Source organism: Benincasa hispida, chromosome 3 (genome assembly GCF_027475165.1).
Source record: "Benincasa hispida cultivar pf3 chromosome 3, pf3_genome.v1.1, whole genome shotgun sequence".
Classification (NCBI taxonomy): Eukaryota; Viridiplantae; Streptophyta; class Magnoliopsida; order Cucurbitales; family Cucurbitaceae; genus Benincasa; species Benincasa hispida.
The window spans coordinates 77736960-77758208 of NC_143480.1; the positions used below are offsets into that span (position 1 = coordinate 77736960).

A 21249-nucleotide genomic window follows, 5' to 3' on the forward strand; every position below is an offset into this window, starting at 1 on the left:
ATAATAGTTTACATTTGTAGTGCAGACTATTTTAATTAAACAGTAAACACAGAAATAAAGAAGGAATTTGAAATGACAATAATATGGTTGATGGTAGGTTATAATAGTTAGAAATACCAACAATTATAATGAGAACATATTGAAATCGGGGCGAAAACACCCCTTAAAAATTTGGAATTTAAATCAATACATGTCTATTATTATAGAGTTGTATATAACATCCAAAGTTTAAAAACATAAATATGTATTTGTCCAAAATTAATTTCTAAAAGTCAAAGTCATTGTATGAAAAAAAAAAAGAAAAAAAAAAAAAGTTGCGTCATGTGTGAGTTGTATTGAACCACAAGGTCAAGAACGCGTAATTTTGCAAAAAGCATCGGGCAGTACCAAACCAACCACCTACCCCCGAAGTATAAACCTACCATTTTTCGCCTAATTGACGTTCAAAATTTCAATCAAATTCAGAATTAATTGAATCCCCAATCCAATTTCATCTCCGTCTCCATCTCCATCTCATGGCTTTGAACGACACTTTTTACCTCTCCCATGGATCTCCCATGATGAGCATCGATGATAGCATTAAAGCAAGGCAGTTCTTCAAATCTTGGAAGGACAGTGCTTTTGTGGCAAAACCCAAAGCCATTCTCTGCATTTCTGGCCATTACGACACCACTTATCCCACTGTCAATGTCGTTTCCGGCTCCAACGATACCATCTACGACTTCTATGGCTTTCCTTCCTCTATGTACAAGGTACTTTTCTTTTCTAACTTGTTTACACTCTCTTCTTTGACTATTATTAATCATTCTTTTGATTTATAACCATTTCTTTCTTTTCTTCCTCTTGGTTTTGGATTCTTTCCCCCCTTTTTCAAATGATCTCCTCTTGTTTTTGTTTATGGAAATTGTTAGATTTATCGTATTCTTGATTAACCATTTTTTTCTTTTAATTTTTTCTTAATTATGCCACTTTTTTTTCCTTCCATTTCATTATTTGCTTAGTTTCCTACAAGTTTCTTTTCTTCTTTATAATTGACTTTTCTTTTCTTTGCAAGTTTTTATCCTTTAGAAATACTTAGGTGTTGGGAGCAAGAATTAGCTACACCTAACCACTACTCTTTTATTTTGTTTATGTGTAGTTCTAAACTTTTATTTTATTACTAAAAAAACTATTTTATCCTTTCAGCAATAACTTTTTCTTTAAGAAAAATAATAATGAAGGCAAAGACATATACCACCATTAATATTTCTTTATAAATATTTTATTATATTTGTAAATAAGTTAGTAAAACATCCCTTTCTTTTATTATATCCCATGCTGATATCTATTATTCGAATGAAACAAACTTGCATATGTCAAGCGCTTTTAAACTAATCTATACAAAGAAAAATGAAAAAAAAACCCTTGAAAATTAAAGTAATTTATCAGGATATGAAAATTCATAGATAGAAAATGAGATTTAAAGGAGCTGTTTCTTGGCCTCCTCTTTAATTTGTGGGTAAAATCACAGTTAGCTAGCATATTATCCATGAAAAACAGTTAAAATATCCGGCACCGGGAGCTCCGGCGCTAGCGAAGAGGGTGAAAGAGGCTCTGATAAGGGCCGGATTCGAGCGAGTCGATGAAGAGCGAGGACGGGGACTGGACCATGGAGCATGGGTTCCTCTAATGTTCATGTATCCAGAAGCAGACGTCCCAGTTTGCCAACTTTCAGTACAATCACACTTAAATGGAACACATCATTACAACTTGGGCAAAGCATTGGCTCCTCTTAAAGATGAAGGAATTCTCATAATTGGGTCAGGAAGTGCTACACACAACCTTAGAACTCTCAATCGCAGTGGAAAGCCTTCAGCCATTGCCCCATGGGCTCTTGAGTTTGATGATTGGCTCAAAGATGCTCTCCTTCAAGGAAGGTACGACGATTTTTTTTTTTTTTTTTTTTTTTGCAGTTGTAAATATAGTAATCAGATCTAAAGTGTTAGTACATATAAAACAATGTAAAAAAATTTATAGATATAACAAACTTTAGACTGACCCTAAAAGTCTATTATGCTATATTTACAGTATTTCCCAGTGAAGTTACCTTTTTATTCTTCTTTGGGATATACATGTAGTTCTTATGTTTAGGTTAAACTATAAATTTGGTTTCATAGTTTGGAGAATGTTGAAATTTAATCTCTATGGTTTAATAAAACCTTCCTAAATAGTCCATGAGATATGAATTATTTATGAAACATTGTCAAATCATAAGAACTAAATTCAAACTTTCTCCAAACTATAAGGATCAAATATGTAATTTAACCTCGTATTTATTGGTTACAAATATGAGATGAGATCATTTAGAAGAAGAATATTATTTGGTGTTGAAGGTACAATGACGTGAACGAATACGAGAAGAAGGCTCCACATGCAAGAATGGCACATCCGAATCCGGACCACCTTTTCCCCCTGCATGTTGCGATCGGAGCAGCGGGAGGCGACCCGAAAGCGAAGCTTATCCACCATAGCTGGGACCTTGGAACCATGTCCTACGCCTCCTACCAATTCACAGACTCTTCTCCCACCCACCAATCACAAGAATTATAAACATCAACAACCCCTCCAAATCTCCGTTGTTTATACGATAAGGTGTGTGTTGAATCCTCTCCTTTTGAGTTTTCTTCAAATGTAGCACATGGTATACTTTGGTTATAATATTGTGCTGTTTATTTCTGTTGGATATTCATATAATATATATGTTTGGATGTATTTAATATTTTAAAATATTAAATTTTATTGTTTATTTATTTACTTTTTTAAGGAGTCAATTCCACCTTCCTTTCATAGTACATTCTCGTGTATAATTAGTGGAAAATGTGTTGCTTTCTCCCAGTTTTCAGACTTTTATTTCTATCGTTTTTCTTTCTTTTTTTTTTTAAAATGAAGATTGAGAGTTAATTTCATGAGAGCATCCAAGTAATAAGGGTTTCGTAAAAAATTTTAGCTGCTATACAAAATCTCTAGATCGTTGTATGTTTGGGGTGGAGTGTCAGATAACTCAAGTGCAATGGGGCACATCTTGGAGGAAGAACATAGTATGAGGGGTGTCTTGCTGGACTGTTGGTGTTCTTCAGCCGATTCGTATTTGCAGGGCAAATGGATGGTCTGTTTAAGAAGATTATAGGGCCGAGGAGTGAAGGTGGAGGAGCTTTCACCGCATCTCCGAGCGTGCATGTATGCTAGCCAGTTGCCGGAAGGATTGTAATGAACTCCATGGAAGGAGAGTTTCGTCCAACTCTCCGTGACACCGACGAGGAGCTCGTTTGAACTCACCAGTGGCGTCTCTCTCTTAGGCCCTGCAGTCGTGAATCAACTCCTGCATTGTGGATTTCTCGTCCAGATCCTCCTCAATAATCAGATATAGATTTGGAGGGTTTCGACTGAAGCTATACAAGCCGCATAAATGTCCTGTGCGCTTGAAGGTGGTGGGATTTGGGCAATCACTGCTGCGATTTTAGATGGAGATGGAGATGCCTGCAGTCAAATGGATAATCTGTTTTAAGATTATCTCAATGGAGGGTATTATGGATTTTAATCAAATCGAGTGGCAAGTTAAAATTATTATATTTGTTGAAAAAGAGAGAAGAAAAGAATACAAGATTTACGTGGAAAACCCTAGATCAAGGAGAAAAAACTACGATAGAGGCTGATTTTCTGATAATAGAAACTAATTTTTTGAGAATAGGCTAAATAAATAAACTAGTGGGAAGCCCTAGGGTACATAAAATTATTAAAATACCCCTAGGGTTACAAGCTCTTGGAGAACGGTACATACAATTACTAAAATACCCCTAGGGTTACAAACACCTTAGAGAACCACACCCCAAAAATTAGCTATTCGGGTGGGAGAACCAAGCACACTTAAGTACCACATTGGTCATCCCATTCTACCTTGGTTCCTAACAATACCTAATCCCCGGAAAGCCGATGTCTTGGCGGTTGCTCCGACGGTACTTCACTCGGCCACACTCGGTCATAACTCTCCACCGGTTCCACTCCGAAACGTTGACAACTGGCTCTGATACCATTGTTAGGTACTTAAGCACTTTGGAGAATCACACCCCAAAAGCTAGCTATTGGGGTGGGAGAGCCATGCTCACTTAAGTACTACATTGGTCATCCCATTCTAACTAATGTAGAACAAAGGCATCCCATACTACCTTGGTTCCTAACACATGTTGAACAGGATTATTCGCAATACTTATTGTTGCCTTATTATCACAGAACAGGTTCATTGGGAGCTCATTACAAGATTTGACAAAACTTTCATCAACTAGATTTCTTCACATATCCCTAAACTCATGGCTTGATACTTAGCTTCAGTACTACTTCTGGTCATAACTCCTTGTTTCTTGCTCCTCCAAGTCACTAGATTACCCCAGACAAATGTGTAATACCCAGATGTTGATTTTCTATCAACAACATACCCTACCCAATTAGAATCAGTGTAGGCTTCAATGCAACATTTATTATACTTCTTGAACATTAACCCCTTACCTAGTGTTTCTTTCAGATATTGTAGGATGCGTTCAACTGCTATCATGTGTTCCTCATAAGGAGCCTGCATAAACTGACTGGCAACACTAACTGCATATGATATATCGGGTCTCCTGTGAGATAAGTATATCAATTTTCCAACTAACCGCTAATACCTTTCTTTATTAATTGGGACACTGTTACCTGTATTACTGAGCTTTGAATTATATTCAACTGGGGTGTCAACAGGTTTGCATCCAGTCATTCCTGTTTCCTTTAGGAGGTCAATAGTGTATTTCCATTGGGACACTGAGATTCCATCCCTTGACCGAGCTACTTCCATTCCGAGAAAGTATCTTAACTTCCCAAGGTCTTTATTCTCAAATTATTTGGCCATCTTTGCTTTGAGTTTCACAATTTCATCATCATCATCACCAGAGAGCATAGTATCGTCAACGTATACGATGAGAACTGCAACCTTCCCTGAAGTTGACTTCTTTATAAACAAAGTGCGATCTGAGTGCCCTTGGGTATATCCTTGTCCTTTGAAAAAGGTGGCAAATCTGTCAAACCAGGCCCTCGGAGACTGTTTCAACCCATATAGTGACTTTCTCAGCCGATAGACTCGCTGTTTGAACTTATCTTCAAATCCAAGAGGAGGATTCATGTAGACTTCCTCCTCAAGTTCTCCATGAGAAAGGCATTCTTTACATCAAGTTGATGCAGGGGCCAATCTCTGTTAACTGCAACTGATAGCAATACTTGGATTAGAGTTTAGCGACGGGAGAGAATGTCTCGGAGTAATCTACACCAAAGGTTTAAGTAAATCCTTTGGCAACTAACCTTGCCTTGTATCAGTCAACCGTTCCATCTGACTTATACTTTATAGTGAAGACCCATTTGCACCCAACTATCTTGTGCCCTTTAGGTAGGATCACTTGGTCCCACGTTCCGTTTTTCTCAAGAGCCCTCATCTTCTTTATAACAGCAGCCTTCCATACTTTAGTTTTCATTGCTTCCTGTATGCTACTCGATATCACCTCTATATCTAAACTGGTGGTAAAGGCCCAAAATTCAAATGTCAGGTTACTGTACGTCATGTAACTATGCATAGGGTACCTTGTACATGACCGAATACCTTTCTTCAGGGCTATTGGAAGATTAAGAGAAGCATCATGCTCTTCCAAACTGTTAGAATTCCCACTGTGATCAATAGTCTCCTCTGCCTGGGTTTCATCTTCAGAAGTCCCCTCTAAACCATCATCTCTAGTATCATTCACATTTTCTAGAACTGTTTCTAGATCACTATTCACCATCGTCTTCCCATCTGCTATAGCAATGCTGTTAGCACCTTTTTCTCCTTTTTCCTCCCTGCATTCGTTAGTCTCAGCACAAGTATCAATCTCATTAATTTCAGGAATACACGTATCTAATGCCGGGTTTGACTCATGGATCGGAGCCAGAGATGCAACAGGTGGCGTTGTTTCCTTCCTGAGATTCTCCCTATAGTATGTTATCTATGGGACTTGAATGGTAGGGAGGATAAGACCGACATGTTAGGGAATCGGAGGTGACTCGAAGGGAACTGTATCCAGTTAGCCTCTTTACTAGATGTCTCCCCTTGAAGATGGCTAACGGGAAAGAAGGGTTGATCCTCAAGGAAGGTGATATCCATGGAAACAAAATATTTGCGAGAAGATGGGTGGTAACATTTATACCCACGCTAATGGATCGGATACCCAACAAAGACACATTTTTTTAGCACGGGGGTTGAATTTCGTGCAGTTTGGACCGTGAGAGTGAACAAAGGTAACACAGGTAAATACTCGAAGGGGTACATCTAAGACTAAACGAGTAGTTGGGTAGGACTCTTTCAAATAGTCTACCAGATTTTGAAAGTTAAGGACTCGGGAAGGCATTTGGTTTATTAAGTGAGCGATAGTAAGGATAGCATCCCGCCATAGATAAGACAGGGGTGATGTGAATAGCATTAAAGACCTGGCAACTTCCACCAAATGACAATTTTTTCTTTCGGCTACCCCATTTTTCTGGGGAGTGTACGCACACAAACTTTGGTGGATAATCCCTTTGGATGAAAGGAAGTCCTGGAAGGAAGTGTTAAAGAATTCTCGCCCATTGTCACTTCTCAAAATACCATTCCTTGCATTAAATTGGGTTTACAAAGTGGCATAGAATTGTTGGAATACATATGACACCTCGGACTTATCAGTGAGAAGAAAGACCCAAGTAAACCGAGTGTGATCATCTATAAAGGTGACAACCCAGCGTTTCCCTATAGAGGTTGTGGTTGGTGAGGGACCTCAAACATCACTGTGAACTAAGGTGAAGGGTTTGGATGGTTTATAGGGTCGGGAGTGGAAAGAGACACGACTCTGTTTGGCACGAATACAAACATCACAATTTAAAGAAGACATTAATATTGCGAAATAAATGTGGAAACAAGTATTTCATGTATTGAAAATTTGGATGTCCTAAGCGGTAATGCCATAACAAAAAATCATTCTCAGAAGTAAAAAAATTTAAAGAGACAAGGCTAGTCCTATAATCATTCCTAGAGGAAGCATCATCAGACATAAAGTAAAGTCCCCTATCGTGCCGAGTAGTGTCAATCGTCGTCCCGGAGCTCAGATCCTGAAATAAAATAGAGTCGGTGAAAAAATTGCCTGACAACTTATATCTCTTGTACTTTTATTGATGGATAACAAATTATATGATATTTTAGGAACATGCAATACATCCCGCAATACCAAACCCTCGAACGAAGATAAATGCCCTTTTCCTGCAACAGGTGCAAATGACCCATCTGCAATCCTAATTTGTTCGTTACCAGCACTTGGACAATATGAAAGAAACTGATTAGAAGTACCAGTAAGATGATCTGTTGCCCCTGAGTCAACAATCTATGGTTTTTTACCATTAATACTAATAAGACCAAAAGACGGGATAGTACCTGACTGGGCGATGGCACTGACTCCAACTATACTTAGGTTGGTCGTATTGTCTGCTGAGGGTTGATGTCGAGGGTTTTCATTCGTTGAGTCACTCACAAGGGATGTCTAGGGGTTGATTTGTCATATGACTGGCGATGTTTACTGTTCGGGGGCCATCCATGTAGCTTCCAACACTGGTTCTTTGTATGCCACGACTTTTTACAATGTTCACAGACAGGAGTGGGCTTCTTATCGCCATCAGTGCTGGAGGACTTAGTGGCAAAAGCAGCAGCATTTGTAGAGGTAATTACTGGGTTATTCAAGTGCTCCAGACGTATTTCTGACTTCCATGAGAGAAGGAGTAGGGTGTTGCCCCAAAATCCAACTCCGAACGGCATCAAACTTCGAATTTAGTCCAGCAAGGAAGTCATAGACATAGCCAGCTTCTTCAATTTTTGCATACTGTACTACGTCATGTGCACATTTCCAAACTATCTCCCTACAAAGATCCATCTCTTGCCACAAAAGAGACATTTTATTGAAATAGGACGTTACGTCCATAGTTCCTTGCTTGTATTCATGTGCCTATTTTCGTAACGTATAAAGTCGGGTTGCATTCTGCCTCTTTGAATAAAGTTATTGAATAGCATCCCAAATATCTTTGGCAGTTGCAGTATAGAGTAACGGTCTGCCAATCTGGGGTTCCATACTATTAATCAGAATAGATCTCAACAGCGAGTCTTCCCCGTTCCAGATCCATTCCTGAGGGTCTCCTGGTACGGGGTTAGGTATCTCTCCAATCAAGTACCCAAATTTATGACATTCTTCCAAGGCCATTCTGATGGAATGAGACCAGGAAAAGTAGTTCTGGCCATTTAGTTTTTCTCCAGTAATAAATCTTGCAGAATTTCCCATGGATCTAGACAAGATATTTGTAGTGGGTAAAATAGGGAAAAAAAGTTACTGGGTTTTTAGAATATATTGGTATGTTGGCCAATAATTCTGGTTGAGAGTTCGTCCCAAGAATCGTTTCAAAATCTGCAATCTACTGTTGGAGATGGGCAAAACGCCGTTGGAGATCATTTGTAGACCCTCGGCAAGGTTGATGTGCAGACCCGACTGCCGATGCCATCGGAGTAGACCACTGGATTGAAGAGTCAATTGAAAAACTCGTGCAGAAGACCGACGCATAGGGATTGACCGACCTCTCCCAGGATGACTCGACCATAGAGGGCACCGTCGTCTGGGTTCGCCAGCTGGATCACCGCGACCAGCTATTGCTGTCCATGAATCATCGCGCCTAGTTGGATCGACCGACGAGGACGTGCTACTAGAGTCAAGCGGCAGGGTCTGGAATGCGCTGGGGTCGAGTGGCTGGAGTTGCGGTTGTTTGGCTGGGGTCGAGCGACGATCGGACGGGATCTATCCGGCTGGGAATGAGCAGCTAGAATTAGGTGGGCTAAGGTTGAGGTCCTACACTGATTCGATGATTTTTGGCAATGCGGCTTGGAGGTATTGTTCCACGGCTTCTCGAATGGCTTTAGTGATGTCGGCGTTTATGGTCCCACTAATTCCAATGGAGGTTGCTGATGGAGAATCTGGTCTATTCTCATCGATGATGGTTAGGGTTTCGTCGTCATGCTCTGATACCATGTTGAAAAAGAGAGAAAAAAAGAACAATAGATTTACGTGGAAAACCCTAGATCAGGGAGAAAAAATCACGATAGAGACTGGTTTTTAATTATTGAAATTGATACACAAAGTACAAGAGAATAGGCCAAATAAATAGACTAGTAGGAAGCCCTAGGATACATACAATTACTAAAATACCCCTAGGATTACAAGCTATTTTTCGACAATATTTAATTATTTTTATTGTTTTGGAAATAAAATAATAATTTTTATTATTATACTAAATATCTGTTAAATTATATCATGTGGTTTTGAAAAATTGTTTGTTAAATTTAACAGAATCCATATATGTGATGTTGAGATGAATTCCAGAGTGATTGAACTTGGTTGTTGAAGTCCTTCCGTTCATATTCTCTATGTTCTCTAGTAAAGTATTTAGGTTATAGGGTTGAATATATAAATAGTAAAATTTAAGTTTTCATTTGAATAAATAGCAATATTTTTTTAAATTGTAAAAATAGTAAAACGGATTATAAAATTAGAAAATAATGATTAACAATTGTCAAAACTACCCCACATGGAATTCTAAATGTGTGAGAGTTTCAAAACGGTTTGAAAACAACAAATGCACTCTACCATGACAACTATCCCACACTAAACAATGCATTCTAACAAAGTGTCTAATCCATGTGTACAAGAAATAAACTGCTTTTTTCGATACAGACTTGCTCCTAAAAGTAAACATACTCTAGTGTGAATACAAGAATGAAAGGAATCAAAATCTTAGAAATCAACGATTTCGTATTGCCCTCAAGAGATTGGGAAGATCAATGTCTACTAATTCATTATTCAAATACCGTGTATTTCCAGTGTTCGGGAACAGATGAGACATGGTCAACCACTAGTGTAAACCTCGAATTCTACTTTTCCTATATAAATATGTTTAGCTATGAGGAGGTTATACTAGTTATTTGATAAATGGAAATTTACGGTGTAACTACAGGAATTACAAATAAAGGGGAAAAAATAGAAAGAAAAAAAAAAAAAAGAGAAGAAGAAAGAAGAGACTTAAGAGAGGTAGCTGAGTTTGGCTGGAAGCACTACTGGATGAGGTGGCGATTTGACCTTTGAACATGGGAGGCGGCAGGAAGTATAAAAGGAAGAGGAACTTCAGAAACTCGGTTTTGGAAAATGACTTGAGCAAATTAAGTGAGATCGGTACCATTCGAAAGCTAGGAGAATCTAGTTTTTGAAGTTGCTTTTCCGGAGAAAGATCTCACAAGGAGAAGAACAAAAAGTGAAGAATTTGCAGAAGGAGCAAATTATCGGATTAATCAAGGCCTAGAGTGAAGATTGAAAGCTTCAAGCCAAATTAAAATAATTTGGGGCTGAGATTTTAAGGTAAGAAAGCTAACTCAATTATAAACAAGTTTGTAGAATGAAGTTTCTTAAAAAGAGTCCTGGATTTTGAGTTATGAATTTTTGAAGTTGAAATAGGAAATTGGTGCGTAAACAAGCAGTTGCTTAAGAAGATTAAGCAAGCGGCTCACTAGATAAGGAAATGAGCGAGATAAGGAAGAGGTGGATCTCGCTAAGGATGAAAATCTCGTTGGTTTTGTGTTGAGTCTCGCTCAAGAAGAGAATCTCACTAGAAAGTGGTAAATCTCGCTAGAAAGTGGCAAATCTTGCTAGAAAGTGGTAAATCTCGCTCATGAGGATGATCTCGCTCATGAGGGTGATCTCGCTCATGATGATCATCTCGCTAGTAATGCTGATTTTGTTGATGAAAGTTTCATTAGTAAGCAAACTATGTGAAGCATTTTGATGAGAATTCTAAGGAATCTAACCGGGAATTATGTCCTTTTAGGCCAAGAGGAGCTAAGAGAGGCATATAATCCGTTAAGAGTCTCGACGAGCTGTGAGTGACTAAAATGAACTTAATGCTTTCAATGTTTATGTATAAAAGACCATGTAAGTTACAATGATGTTGATGATGAATTTATAATTTCTCAAGCAACAAATGTTTAATGAATAGCATAGCGTATCTTCTCCAGCTTGTACATGTTTTAACACATGCCAAGGTATGTTGTGAATTCACTACAAAAGTTAAGTTCCTATGATGAAGCATGCGTTTTTGGAGGAAGGCTATGATAGAATAAGTCTTTATGTAAATAGTATACAAATAAGTTTAATTTGATGCTAGAAAATAACATGGTACTGAAGGACACGGAGAAGGTATCTCGCTAATAGTACCTAAGGTGTTGACGGTACTTAGAAAACTCCACGTGCACGTAGGTAGTTCTGAATCAGAGGCTGAAATATGGGTCTCCTAGGCCATATACCAGCAAAAAGAGGCTGAAGTATGGGTTTCTTGGCCGGTGACAGACGTTGGGATCTAGAGCAATGTATGCTCGTTCTCAACTAAGGAGTAATGATGTTTAATGATGTTTAAAAATGTTATTCAATGTTTATGTGTAGAAGAGATTGCTTGAGATGCTCATTGATTTATTTACATGTTTATAATGATGTGATGCATGGTGTAATATGATTTTATAGTCACTCACTGGGCTACTAGCTCACAGATTTTCTATGTTTTCGTTTTCCAGGTAGCGGTCAGATTCCTCAAGGTTGATCCTGCTGCTACTTGCCACTGAAAGGCTCGGCTTGTTAAGAAGAATTTAGGTTGATGGTCTATCTATGTACACATGTTTTGAGAGGGATTAAGGCTTTGTTAGTGAAGTTTGGGCTCAACTGTAAATATCTTACCTGTAGATGTTATGTCATGACTGTTTACATGTGATTATATAAACTTATGCAGAACCTTATGGAGACGTGTTGTATGTGTTCATTAATAATGTTTAACAGGTTGGTATTCAGGTTAGAGGGTTAAGGTTGTAAGTGGGGCTAGTAACTACTGTCATCACATCTTCTTCCAAATTAAGAGGGTAATCTGGGAGGGGTGTGACAACAACACATAAATCAATTTGGCAGAACTCTGATAAAACTGACATCAACCACAAAATATCTTTATCTGCAACAATTCTAATAATATTCGAACTGACAGAGCCAATCCATTACATTGTCAAATGAGATATAGTTAATTTACCCGATGGAAAAAGTTTATCTTGGTTATATTCCAAAAATTGTTGGAACTATGAATTTGATGGAATATGCACCTAAAAATTTTGAAAATCATGGTAATGAGAATATTCATCCCATTGACCATAGGGAGGAGTCTAATCGGTTGTAAAGTCATAACAAAAACAGTAGCTTGTTAAAGAAACCACAACAAAACCTAAATCGATAAACACTTTGTGTGAATAAAAAGAGTTATAGTCATTTTTTACGAAGTGATCTTTCTTTTTTTCAAATCATTAAAATAATAGCGAAAACAGTATATAAAACTAATTTATTAAGAATATGAGAATGTACAGCTAATTTATTAACATTATATGTATAAAATTATGAAAAACAATTCAAAGATTTGAATAAAATTGAATACATATAAACTAATGAAAAACCATTCAATGATTTGAATAAAATATATGGATAAAATAAAATTTAATAATATATGGATATTTAAAATATAAATTTGGTAGAAAAATCAGAATATTTAATTAAGGTGAGATTAATTCGAAAAATGGTTAAACATAATCTAAAATAATAATAAAATATTGAGATTATGTCAACTACATGAGCAAAATTAGGAGGGCAGTTGTTGTTAAGGAACATGACCCTGTTTTTTATTCTACCATTACCTAGTATTTGTAGTTTCATCAATTTGGGGGACTTTTTAAAACTGACATCAACCCCAAAATATCTATCTTCAACAAAATTCAAATTAGAAGAACCAATATAGTAGTACATTGTCAAACTTTATATAGTTAACTCAACGGATGGAAAAATTTTATCTTAGATGTATTCCACAGATTATTGGAACAATAAATTTGATGGAATATGCACCTCAAAATTTCAAAAATCATGGTCGTGAGAATTTTCTTCCCATCAATAACCTAAATTGATTAACACTTTGTCTGAGTAACAAAAATTATGAACAGTTTTTTACGAATTGATATTTCTTTTTTTCAAAACGTTAAAATAATAGCAAAAATCGTATATAAAACTAATTTATTATAAATATGAGAATGTACAACTAATTTCTTAACAATGTATGTATAAAATATGAAGAACAATTCAAAATTTTGAATAAAATTGAATAGATATAAAGTAACGAAAAATCATTCAATGATTTGAATAAAATATATGAATAAAATAAAATATAATAATATATGAATATTTAAAATATAAATTTGGTAGAAAAATCTAGAAATTTAATTAGGGTGAGATTAATTCAAAAAGTGGTTAAATAGAATCTAAAATAATAATAAAATATGGAGATTATGTAAACTACATGAGCAAAATTAGGAGGGTAGTTGTTGTTAAGGAATATCAACAATTACCCTTTATACATAACTCGGCCCTCGGCCCTGATTTTTATTCTACTAGTATTTGTAGTTTCATCAATTTTAGGACTAAATTTTTACCTTGAATATATTCCACAAATTGTTGGAACAATGAATTTGATGGAATATGCGACTCAAAATTTCGAAAATCATGGTAGTGAGAATTCTCTTCCCATTGACCATTAAAGGGGAGTCTAATCCATTGTAAAGCAATAGCAAATATAGTAACTTGTTAAAGAAATCACAATAAAACCTAAATCTATGAACACTTTGTGTGAGTAATAAAAGTTATCGCCATCTTTTTACGAAGTGATATTTCTTTTTTTTCCAAATTATAAAATAATAGCAAAAACAGTATATAAAACTAATTTATTAAGAATATGAGAATGTCCAGCAAATTTATTAATAATGTATGTATAATATTATGAAAAATAATTCAAAGATTTGAATAAAATTGAATACGTATAAACAACTAATGAAAAACCATTCAAAGATTTGAATAAAATATATGGATAAAATAAAATTTAATAATATATGGATAATTAAAATATAAATTTGGTAGAAAAATTTGGATATTTGATTAAGGTGAGATTAACTCGAAAAGTGGTTAAATAAAATCTAAAATAATAATAAAATATGGAGATTATGTTAAGTACATGACCAAAATTAGGACGGCAATTGTTGTTAAGGAATACCAGTAATTACCCTGTATACATAACTCGACTATGTTTTTACAAAATATATTTATCTTCAACAATATTTGAATTGGAAGAACTAATCTGTTGTCAAACGAGATATAGTTAACTCGATGGAGGGAAAAATTTTAAAATCGATGAACATATTTCTTTTTAAAATAATAGCAAAAATCATATATAAAACTAATTTATAATGAATATGAGAATGTACAACTAATTTATTAACAATGTATATATAAAATATGAAAAACAATTCAATGATTTGAATATATCAACCACAAAATATCTTTATCTTCAACAATATTCGAATTGGCAGAACCAATCCGGTATATTGTCAAACGAAATATAGTTAACTTAGCAGAGGGAAAATTTTACTTTGGATATATTCCACAAATTGTTGGAACGATGAATTTGATGGAATGTGTGCCTCAAAATTTCGAAAATCATGGTAGTACGAATTTTCATCCCATCGACCATCAAAGAGGAGTCTAATCCGTTTGTAAAGTCATAACAAAAATAATAGCTTGTTAAATACACAAACAAAACCTAACTTGATGAACACTTTGTATGAGTAACAAAAGTTAGACCTTTTTTTACGAAGTGATATTTATTTTTTCCAAATCGTTAAAATAATAGTAAAAACCGTATATAAAACTAATTTATTAAGAATATGAGAATGTACAGCTAATTTATTAACATTGTATGTATAAAATATGAAAAATAATTCAAAGATTTGAATAAAATTGAATACGTATAAAGTAACAAAAAATCATTCAATGATTTGAATAAAATATATGGATAAAATAAAATTTAATAATATATGGATATTTAAAATATAAATTTGGTAGAAAAATCGGGTTATTTAATTAAGATGAGACTAATTGGAAAAGTGGTTAAACATAATCTAAAATAATAATAAAATATGGAGATTATGTCAATTACATGAGAAAAATTAGGAGAGCAGTTGTTGTTAAGGTATATCAGTAATTACGCTCGACCCTGTTTTTTATTCTACAATTATCTAGTATTTGTAGTTTCATCAATTTTGGGGACTCTGTTAAACTGACATCAACCACAAAATATCTTTATCTTTAACATTATTCGAATTGGCAGAACCAATCTAGTATATTGTCAAACAAAATATAGTTAACTCAGCAGAAGGAAAAATTTTACCTTGGATATATTCCACAAATGTTTGGAATGATAAATTTGATAGAATATGTGCCTCAAAATTTCGAAAATCATGGTAGTGAGAATTTTCTTCCCATCGACCATTAAAGGGGAGTCTAATCCGTTGTAAAACCATAGAAAAAACAGTAGTTTGTTAAATAAACCACAACAAAACATGAATCGATGAACACTTTGTGTGAGTAACAAAAGTTATGGTCATTGTTTACGAAGTGATATTTTTTTTTCCAAATCGTTAAAATAATAGCAAAAACAATATATAAAACTAATTTTTTTAAGAATATGAGAAATATACAGTCAATTTAGTAAGAATGTATATAAAAAAATATGAAAAACAATTCAAAGATTTGAATAAAATTTAATATCACTACAAGAATTTTGAGCTTTAATGTCGGGTTAAAAAAAGTGAAATCGGATGTATAATGTCGGATTTTTTTTTTTTTTTGAAAAGCGGATCTTTAATGTCAGTTTTAAACCAACATTGTAGGAGTATTTTTAATGTCGGTTTAAAACCGACATTAAAGACCCGCTTAATTTATCCTCTCACTTTCTATTTTTCCCCCATTTTTTTCATTTTTCCCTCTTCACTCTCCCCCTATTTTCTTTTTCCTCTCATTCTCACACTTCCCTCTTCAGACCCTCTTCTTTCTCACTTCTCTCTTCCAAACCCTTGCCATTCGTCCGTCAATCGTGGGTGAAGAGTCTGTCATGGTGTAGATCTGGCTTCCGTGCAGGTCTATTCGTCGTGCAACCCGGATCTGCTGCTCGTTCTGTCGAAGCGTCACAGCTAACCCGGATCTGATTGTGGATAAAGCTCGTTCTGTCAAAGCACCACAGCTCAGATCTGCTGCTCCCTCTTCAGTTATTTTTCTGTGTCTTATACTCTCAATTTGATAAATAAGCACCCATACACTAATCATGTGTCTCCAGATCTGAAGTTCATATTCCCATGTGGTGTGTTCCGCCGTTCGTCGTTCGATTTTTCTTTGTCGTTGTTCCGTCGTCGTTCGTCGTTCGATTTTCCCTCGCTGTGTGTATTCAGATCTGCCATCGTTCGCCTTTATCAACCCCGCTACCGTCTAAATCAGTATGCTCTTCTTCTTTTTCCTCTCTTAAACTCACAACAATTTTTGTTCTTATGTTTACGCCTCTCAATTGTTTGTGTAAATGTCTCAATAAAAGGCGTTGGGTAGACGATCGTGTAGCAAATGAGCAGTGCTACACGATAAGGTAGACGATCGTCTAGTAAGTGAACGGTACTACATGATGAAGTAGGCGATCGTGTAGGAAGGCACTGGACGATCGTGTAACAATGTAGGGAGCTAAACAATGAGGTAGGCGATCATGTAGGTGGGCACTGGACAATCGTGTAGCAATGCGGGGAGCTAAACGATGAGGTAGACAATCGTGTAGGCCGCCGTTGGATGATCGTGTAGCAATGCGGGGAGCTAAACGATGAGGTAGACGATCGTATAACAGATGTGTGGAGCTAAGCGATGCGCTAGACGATCGTGTAGATATGCGCGCGGCGTTAAACGATGAGAAGTGATGCATTGGACGATCGGGATATACAATAGGCAAAGTACTGCACGATTAGTGTAACCGCTAGACGATAAGCGTAGAAACTGAACGATAACGCTAGACGATAGCACTAGACGATAGTGTTGAGCGTTAAAGCGATGCGCAGCCGCTAAGCGATAGACTACACTATGGCACTACGCGATGGGCGTGAGTGCTAGATGATAAGCAGACGTGCTACACGATAGGCAGAATGCTAAGCGATAGGCGGATACGTTAGACGATAAGGCATCAGCCTAAACGATGGAGATAAACGATGGGCGCGGTAGCTAAACAATAGGCTATGCGCGAGATCGTTGAGAGGAGATCATTTACTAAACGATTGAGCTACACGATGGGTCGTTAGAGCTAAGCGATAGATGCAAGATTTAAAGGATGGAAGCTAGTGCAACCGGAGAAGCAATCCTTTTCAAATACTCTAAGCAGAGAGACCGCCTGAAGGTATGTGCATAATTGAGAGCATGTAGATAAATATGTTTTTATTTGTTGATGCTACCGTTGACTGTTAAAGTAACCTTTGAAGACTATGGATTTGGATGCATTCCCTTTAAATGTGAATTTGGTAAAGATTCTATTTTATATTCATAGTCTCTTGTTGCTTTAGGAGATAGCTGTAGGTATAGCGTCTTTGAGATGTTTTGGAAGTTGTACTCTACATATGAATATTGACTAGAGTCTCTGCTATATTATGGCAGTTATAGATTCTCCTAGAGTAAAAAGCATTTTGATTGGTTTGAGAACATGTGCATTATGCTAATTAAATACTCTAAAAGAATGTTTGACTCACATTTTTAATAAGTTTTAGTTGATGAGTCCAGCTTCATCATTATGCTGCCAAAAATTTTTCATCGTCTTCGTATCTCATATCTAAGTAATCAAGCTTCTCTTCTTCAAGATCTTGAAAAAGAAGATTCTCTCATTTATTCAACTATTGAGTTTTCTTGTTTTGCAGGTGCAATAAAGGAGTAAAGATTTAGTATCGCAACCTCTTTATGCTTTTTCTTAGGGAACTCTAGATCCAACACATTCACTACAAGAATTTTGCCTTGAATGGACCATTTATACACATTCCTAATAAACACGGTTAGTTGAATATGAATTCTGATCACATTTTCACTTTCAATCCTTTGTCTTAAACCTTTTTTGTTTGTGATCCTTTGAACAACAGTGGTCAGACAAAGATACCTATAACCAAACACTATTGAACCTGGGGGGATCTGTTCAAGAAGAATTATGAAGGGATCCATACTTACCAAGTGGAGAGGGACAGTAAACTCATAATGTTTGTATTACTTGTAATTTGTGTTTTCAAGAGCTGAATTATTGTACGACCTTTTAAATTATAATTTTATAGCAGAATTTGTGGATTAAATATAATAGATTTTCAATCTATACATAAATAATATGTCATAGCTACAGTGTTCGATGATGATGTGTCATGTTATACTTTTCGACCGAAAAAATGGATTCGGCAACGGAATTTTAAAAAATGAACAATAATTGATAAAACGGACAGATTATGTGCTTCAATGTCGGTTTAAAGGGCTTCATTTGATTCTTGGGCTTCAGTTGCAACCGACATTAAAGGGCTTTAATGTCGGTTGAAAATTTCATTAAGGGGCTTTAATATCGATTGCAACCGACATTAAAGACAGTATTATTAAAGCCCTTTAATGTCAGTTTAAAACCGACATTAAAGGGCTTTAATAACATTAAAGCCCGAAATTCTTCTAGTATATGTATAAAGTAATGAAAAACCATTCAAATATTTGAATAAAATATATGAATAAAATATAATTTAATAATATATGAATATTTAAAATATAATTTAGTAGAAAAATCTGGACTTTTAATTAAGATGAGATTAATTCGAAAAGTGGTGAGACGGAATCTAAAATAATAATAAAATAGGAAGATTATGTTAACTACATGAGCAAAATTAGGAGGGCAGTTGTTCTTGAGGAATATCAGCAATTACTCTATATATATAACTCGATCCTATTTTTTATTCTACAATTACCTAGTATTTGTAATTTCATCAACTAACAACTACTATGAACTAGACAAGAGCAAGTCAAGGATTTAAGAATTTGTGATCATATGCATGTCACATGAGTTGCCAAAAATCTTATTCTCTAGCGGTTTTGCCAATTTTCAAAAAGAAACCTTAAATTTTGTCATACGCTCCAATCCCTCTAGGTTATAATTAACCAATTTGGAGATAAGTTACAGTCTCGGTATATATTTCTAGATAATTAATTTAAATTGGTAATTAATTATATATTGTGTATATCTGGCTTCCCATAAATTTGAATTGAGAATATTTTGATAGATTATCTCCAAATTTTTGTTAATTTAACTTGTAGATGTGTATATAGTTGTGTTCCATGTATGTAGGCCTAAGATGTTGAGCCTCTGCAATTTTCTCTAGTATACAACTTAAATTGGTTAAGCTTTGTTCTTTCATTTTTATCTTATATATTTTGAGCTTATATATACTAAAGATGTTTATATAAGTGGATGTAAAATATTTATTTCATTGTTGTGTTGAAGCATTATATATACTTTGTTGTTCTACTTTTACATTCTCATCTATATTGTTCAAAACCTTTTTATTTGTAGATGAGTTGGAAGATAGAGAACATTCCTCTATTAAAACAAATTTTAAATCATCATATGCTAGTATGTTTGATTTTCATGTTGAATGATTAAAACCGTTAATTAAATTGGAAGCAAGTAATTTTGAAGAATTCGACATGCTGAAATTTTAAACAAATTCTAATTAGTAAAATGCAATTAAACCCAATTCAATTTTTAGCAAAAGAAATAATATACTCAAATTTCATTATTTATTTGCAACCATACTATACTGAGTCAGAATAAGTGCTACCGAGGGAAAATCAAGTACTCCTTCACTAAAGCAAGACATTCTTGACTAAATACTATCTCCAGAATAACTCTTATTCTTATAGTCATTTAGTTACCGTTTTCGGTCAAAAATTACTGACACTTAGTAATTCTATAAGTGTAACCCTCCATTTTCAGATTTCAGAGATCGCCTCCAACAGTGCTACCAAATTGAAGTGTCAAAGTTGGGAATAGTCCTAAGAAATCTTAGCCATTTATGGAGTTTAAGTTGTTCTGAATCCCATGTTACAACACTTCGAGGGGATAGGCATCATTAAAGAATAGCAAAGGTTGCCTAAAGTCAACAAGCAGGCACAACATAGGAATCTCACGATCCAAAACAATGAAAGAGACCGCCAGGACACATTGACACATATCCTTCATCCACTTACTATGAACTACTTCCCCGACTCACCTTGATCTTGATCCATGCAAACACTTTCTGAATGGAGATCACTCCCAGGTTGACACGAAACGAAGCATGAATCTCACGGTGTGAACTCTTAGGGATGTGAGAGCTAAAATCATTATATATTTAATTTTACTATGAACTACTTCCCCTATTCACCTTGATGTTGACTCATGCAAATACTTTCCGAGTGGAGGTCACTCCCAGGGTGACATGAAATGAAGCATGAATCTCATGGTGTGAACTCTTAGGGACGTGAGAGCTAAGAATAACATATCGTATATGTTATTGATCTCTCAGTGAAGTGTTCTAACAACATATCATATATGTTATTATTCTCCCACTGAAGTGTTCTACTTGTTTGGGTATACTTTTACTTAGGTTTATTCTGGCTAATTAAACAACCTAAGTCTATGTGGTTTATCCAAGTATAATGTTTATAAATGGATTTAACCTACAATGTCTAGGTGATAAATCGATTTTATTACCTCACACCACTCACACATGCTCATAAAACCGATTAACAACGCTCAATTATTCGGCCATAATCCCCAGGTAGGAGGTGTTTCGTAGACCGTCAACTTAAATACCTTCAGCCTAAGACAGGATTATATACCGGGATGAGTTTGTAACTGTGTTTTATAAGATAACGACCTATTTTAACTATTAAAACAAGTGGTTAACCTACGTGAGCATACAAAGTATCTTTGTTATGGATTTTAATGTCTAATCCAATTTTATAATAACTTATAAAATAATAAACATGTTTTGTATCCATAACATACATCAAAGGCATTCAAACTTTAATATAACACTTTATTGAACTTTAATACACAATTGAAAGTCTTCTACACGAATAGTGAAGAGCCTGTTGGGATTGGTGTCCTAATTCTCCCAAAGTCTCATAG

The 21249-nt window shown here is 35.3% G+C and overlaps 1 protein-coding gene across 1 annotated transcript; it reads left to right on the forward strand.

The window, feature by feature from the left end:
* The first annotated feature begins 349 nt into the window (after nucleotides 1-349).
* On the forward strand, nucleotides 350-11977 carry LOC120074377 (extradiol ring-cleavage dioxygenase-like). The gene is made up of 4 exons (XM_039027478.2): nucleotides 350-752; nucleotides 1540-1916; nucleotides 2373-2631; nucleotides 11708-11977. Exons 1-3 carry the CDS (start codon nucleotides 516-518, stop codon nucleotides 2587-2589), a joined length of 831 nt encoding a protein of 276 aa, XP_038883406.1. The 5' UTR covers nucleotides 350-515; the 3' UTR covers nucleotides 2590-2631; nucleotides 11708-11977.
* Nucleotides 11978-21249: the final 9272 nt, after the last annotated feature.